The sequence below is a fragment of the Gekko japonicus genome, unplaced genomic scaffold, assembly GCF_001447785.1.
Source record: "Gekko japonicus isolate JY-2015 unplaced genomic scaffold, Gekko_japonicus_V1.1 scaffold2621, whole genome shotgun sequence".
Classification (NCBI taxonomy): domain Eukaryota; kingdom Metazoa; phylum Chordata; class Lepidosauria; order Squamata; family Gekkonidae; genus Gekko; species Gekko japonicus.
The window spans coordinates 1-5,571 of NW_015165321.1; the positions used below are offsets into that span (position 1 = coordinate 1).

General features: G+C 49.0%; 1 protein-coding gene across 1 annotated transcript in view; it reads right to left on the reverse strand.

Moving 5' to 3' along the window:
* Positions 1 to 4,105: 4,105 nt before the first annotated feature.
* Positions 4,106 to 5,571, reverse strand: part of TCF15 (transcription factor 15 (basic helix-loop-helix)) — a 17,630-nt gene continuing 16,164 nt past the window's right edge. Inside the window, exon 2 of the mRNA XM_015410523.1 lies at positions 4,106 to 4,183. Within this exon, the coding sequence (XP_015266009.1) occupies positions 4,106 to 4,183 (78 nt within the window). The remainder of the gene's footprint in view (positions 4,184 to 5,571) is intronic.

Genomic DNA, 5,571 nt, shown 5'->3' on the forward strand with positions numbered 1-5,571 from the left:
ATTGGCGTCTCTTATGTTCTTATGATCGGCCAGAGCCTCAGAACAGAGAAAAGGAAGTACCTCGTCACTTAATGCATGATTCGCCGAATGGAATTTACTCTCAGAAGATGCAGAGGTGATGGCTATTTCTCAAGGTGGCTTGCCTTGCAATGGCTCGCTTCCTTTCTCCGAGGTCAGGGACAGAGGGTGGCGCTAGGGGAACAGCAGTCCAGGAGGCACCCGCTGGAGAGCAGCTCAAGGGGCAGTGTTTTTCCCGATGCTATTTAACATCTACATGCACCCCCTTGCCCAGATAGCCCGGAGGCATGGGCTGGGGTGTCACCAGTACGCTGACGACACCCAGCTCTATCTGATGTTGGGCGGCCAGTCGGACTCCAGACCGGAAGATCTGGACCGGGCAGTATAGGCCGTGGTTGGGTGGTTCAGGCTGAGCCGGCTGAACTTGAATCTGGCAAAGACATAGGTCCTTTGCGTGGTTCGGGGTGGTTCAGGTGTGGGGGGCCCATTCCCAACCTTATGAGCACAGGCTTCTGTGTTTCATGGCCATCAGCTGCAGATCAAAATGAAGGTTTGTCCCATTTGTTTGGAGGAGGAGGAGGTGGAGATTGGATTTATACCCCGCCCTTCACTACCCAAAGGAGTCTCAGAGCGGCTTACAAACTCCTTTCCGTTCCCCTCCCCACAACAGACACCCTGTGAGGTGGGTGGGGCTGAAAGAGCTCTTGACAGAAACTGCTCTTATTCAAGAACAGCTGTTGTCAGAACTACGGCTTGCCCAAGGTCATCCAGCAGGTGCAAGTGGAGGAGTGGGGGAATCAAACCCGGCTCTCCCAGATTAGAGTCCATGCACTTAACCACGACACTGAGCTCCTGCTGTGATGTGGGGGGTGGGGGACCACACCACGCTCCACATAGATGCAATGAGGATCACATCTCCATCAGTCACAGGTCTCCTTCACTTTGCAAAACTCAAACTGGAACCACAGAGTCATGGGGAATCCTCGAATCATAGAGTTGGAAGGGACCCCCGGGGTCATCTCGTCAAACACGCTGCACAATGCAGGAAATTCACAAATGCCTCCCCCCCCCACACACACATATACAGTGACCAATGTTCCCTCTACGCTGAGTGAGTGTGAGCTAGCTCACAGTGTTTTTAGCCTCCGGCTCACACACTTTTGTCTCGGCCCAGGAAGGATGGCTCCAGAGCAAAGTAGTTTATGCAGCAGCCAAACCGCTCGCCCACAACTTTTATGCCGGGTAGCTCACAAAGTAGAATTTTGGCTCACAAGCAGGGCGTTTTTTGTAGAAAAAGCCCAGCAGGAACTCATTAGCATAATAGGCCACACCCAACAGCAGGAACTCATTAGCATATTAGGCCACACCTCTGACAGCAGAACTCATTGGCATATTAGGCCACACCTCCACGTTAGCAGCAATGTTCCCTCTAAGCTGTGGAGTCTTGTGAGCAAAAATTCTACTTTGTGAGCAACTGGCATTAAAGTTGTGAGCAAGCAATTTGGCTGCTGCATAAACTAGTTTGCACACCCCTGACAGCACAGCTCATTAGCACATTAGGCCGCACCCCCATGTTACCAGAAGTGTGGTCATCCAGCCACACCCACCTTTCCCTTCTTATTCTGTTGACCTTGTTTGTTGTCAAAACCCAGGGCCTTTTTTGTATCAGGAACTCTTTTGCATGTTAGGCCACACACCCCTAATGTAGCCAATCCTAATGAGTTTGTGCTGTTGGGTGTGGCCTATGATGCTAATGAGTTCCTGCTGGGCGTGGCCAACTCAGGAGCCAGCCAGAACTCCGTTCCTGTGCGTTCCTGCCCAAAAATAGCCCTGCTCACAAGAATCCACAGCTCAGAGGGAAGTATTGACAGTGACCTCTGCTCCATGCCAGTTTTCTCTGACTTGGGTCAGGGGCACGCTGGGTCAGGCTCACTAACTTCCCACCTGAAGAAGTGAGCCGTGACTCATTAAAGCTCCTCCCCTGCCACATATTTTGTCACTCTTTAAAGTGCTTCTGGACTCTTGCTCTTTTCTTCTGCTACGGACAGACTAACACAACGACCCATCTTGATCTAAGTTCCCAATCTGTTATTAGCCTTTTATAGGGGAAAAGGAAGATGTATTCTTTAAAAACTCATCTCTTTTCCCCCCGCTTTAAAATGCCTGTTAGTGCAGAACAAAACAAAAAAACTCGAGGCACCTTAAAGATTAACAACATTTAAGAGAGGCAGTGGGGTGTAGTGGTTAAAGTCTTGGACTTAGTATCAGGCAGACCCAGGTTCGAATCCCCACTCTGTTGTGAAAGCTCGCTGGGCGACCTTGGGCCAGTCACCCGCTCTCAGCCTAACCTACCTCACCTGGTTGTTGGGAGGATAAAATGGAGGAGAGGAGACTGATGGAAGCTGCTTTGGGTCCCCCGTGGGGGAAAAAATTATTGGGTGTTGTAAATAAGAAGTGGGAGACTGACCAGTTATGAAGGTGCACAGAGAGTTTATATAGTTATAAAGGTGAATATATACAGAGATATTTACAGGCTATTGAACAGCATGTCGTGCCTTAGTCTATGAGAACTAAGACCCCCTCCAGCTTACCAAGCTGATAGCTATTATGCTAAACTCCAGCCAATCTCTAACAAGGTGATGCAATCACTAGCTCTAACAAGCCCTGAAAGAGTAACACCTGCTAGAAAACACCTGGCTGTAATTACATGATTACTAGCTTGACAGCTAGGTCTGACAAACAGATCAAACTGATCTATAGTAACTGCTTGCTACCTCTATCACTCTGACATATATCTCAATAAACATGGGTTATAAATAAATAAAATGAATAAACTTAACATCCCAATAGATTTTTGTTTTGTTTTACGTTGCTACAGCAGACTAACACTGCTACCACTTTGTGATAACAGTGCAGGCAACTGGGTACATTTCAAGCACTGAAAACTAAGAAGAAGAAGAAATTGGATTTATACCCCACCCTTCACTACCCAAAGGATTCTCAGAGTGGTCTCCAAACTCCTTTCCCTTCCCCTCCTCACAACAGACACCCTGTGAGGTAGGTGGGGCTGAGAGAGAGCTCTTTGAGAACTGCCTGTGAGAGAAGAGCTCCGAGAGAACTTGTGACTGACCCAAGGTCACACCAGCTGCTGCATGTGGAGGAGCGGGGAATCAAACCCGGTGTTCCCAGATTAGAGTCCGCGCTTCTAACCACTACACTAAACAGGCCCTCTTCAACTAAGCAAGGATTGAAGGATTAAATCCCATCCCCTTGTGGCCTGATCCAAATCAGAGCTGCATGCAGAATTTGGGGTCCCCCCCCCATAGAATCATAGAGTTGGAAGGGGCCATACAGACCATCTAGTTCAACCGCCTGCCCAATGCAGGACCAGCCTAAAGCAACAGCTCTGAAATAACTTGTGACTGCCCCAAGGTCACACCAGCAGCTGCATGTGGAGGAGTGGGGAATCAAACCCGGTTCTCCCAGATTAGCATCTGTACTCCGAACTATGATGCAGAAGTAGACTTGGGGGGAAGAGGCAAGGCCTAAAGTGAACAGAGAGGCTCCGGGGGATGTGAAAAATATCTTTATTTTCAAGCCTGCAAAAAAGGGAATCATAATAATTACAACTGTGACCCTTGAGACCAGCAAAAATCCTGATAAAGCTCTGTGTCAATGTCGCTCTTTGGAAGGCCGGCTCCTCTGGGCTGCCACTACCGCGTGGCACTCCGGCCATCCCCAGACTCACAAAGTTCTCACGCCCTTCCCCCTACAGGTGGGCAGGGTGGGGTGGGGGACATCTCCGGGACGCTGGGTGGATGCCCAAAGAACGCACACCGTCCCTCTCTTTCGGCAGCTTTCATTTCTTGTTGCACCGCAGTCCGAATCCGCCGCCGCCCCTGTTCTGTTTCCTCCAAGTCCACAAAGCGGGGAGTTGCTTCATAACTGGGGTTTGCGACTCACAAGCGCTGGGCTCCCCCCGGCACTCCCATCCCCCTGCCCCAGTCCGGAACGTCAAACGCAGTTTCCCAGGTGCGGATCCCACCTTGGCGTGGCTCTAGGCATAGAACGTCCTCTGAATGTTGGCTCATCTCCGCAGAACCTTCAACTGGTTCACCCCTCTTGCCTTCAGGCAGTTCCCGCTGCCAAGTTCCCGCCGGCTGCCCTGAAAGGAAAAGCAGGGGGAAATGGTGAGTAGGGGTAGATCAGCGTGTTGCTTAAGAAAATAGACCTACTCAGGGGTCATTTCGTAGAAAAAGAGGTGCAGGAGCTTATTAACATAACCCATTGGCTTATTTGCAATCCTCATATTTGTATTCCCCATATTCCCCATATTATTTGTATTCCCCATATTTCCCCTCCATTTGTAGTTTGTAATATAAAAGCAATAAAAAAGTATTTTAAAAATGCCAAAATATATAAAGTCTGTTTAACAATTAAAAAGCTGGAGATGCCACAACATCAAAATAAGTGCATACTAATACTATAAGCAATGCATAGGGTACAATATTTCCTCCTTCAAAGATAAATATTAGTCCATGTAGTCCATTCAACTCAGTAGGAGGAATCCACGTTTTCAAAACATATTCAAAAACAGTCTTTGCAAAAACGCCAGTTCCAGATACTTAAAGGAGACGTTTCCATCAACTTCTTCAGTTTGCCAGCTGTGTAGCTGGAACCCGATTTCAACAATTTCTCCTGACAACAAGGTTCATAGCGTGAAGAGCGAATCGTAAGTTCTCAAGGCTGAAGCGTAAGGTCCCAAGGCTGAAGGCTGCCAACGCGGGGGGGGGGGATCAGAACACACCTGGGCAGCCCTCTGCCCCTGCTTTATCACACCTGAAAGCTTCTCTCTGCAGTCTTTGGGGAAACTCTGAGATGAGCATCTCTGTTTTCATCATACCTTCGGGACCGCCTATCCTGGTACGTCCCCACAGAGCACCACGCTTGAGGGAACACAACCTACTGGTGGTCCCCGACCCAAAGAGTGTCAATCTGTGACCAGGACCAGGACGTTTTCTGTGGTGGCCCCTACCTAGTGGAAGGAGCTCCCGGAGGAGATCCGGACCCTGCGGGACCTTTCTCAGTTCTGCAGGGCCTGCAAGACGGAGCTCTTCCGCCAGGCCTTTGAGTAGGAGCCGCCGCCACTACTATTCCACCACCGCCCCTATGCACTATCGTGTTACCATCATGATTGTCTGGATCCCACCGGAGGGACGAAGCATCCGGGCATGATTTGGATGACAAGATTTCAAGAAGCTACCATGGAGGTTAAGAGCTACCCATCTTGGTTAAACGTGTAAACTTACATTGTAAACGTGTTACTGCATTTTACTGTAATTTATTGTTTTATATTATATGTTTTATTGTTATAACTAGAAATAAGGCCCGTTGTAGAAATAAATACAACGGGATCTAGAAAGAGGCTCTGGGAGAGTGCTCTGGCTTTGGGCAAACAGTGTCAGTCTGCTTTTAAAACATGAACCTGGGACCTGCACACCACCAGAATACAGCAGGTTCCATATGCAACTGACATTCCAACTGCCTTGCGGG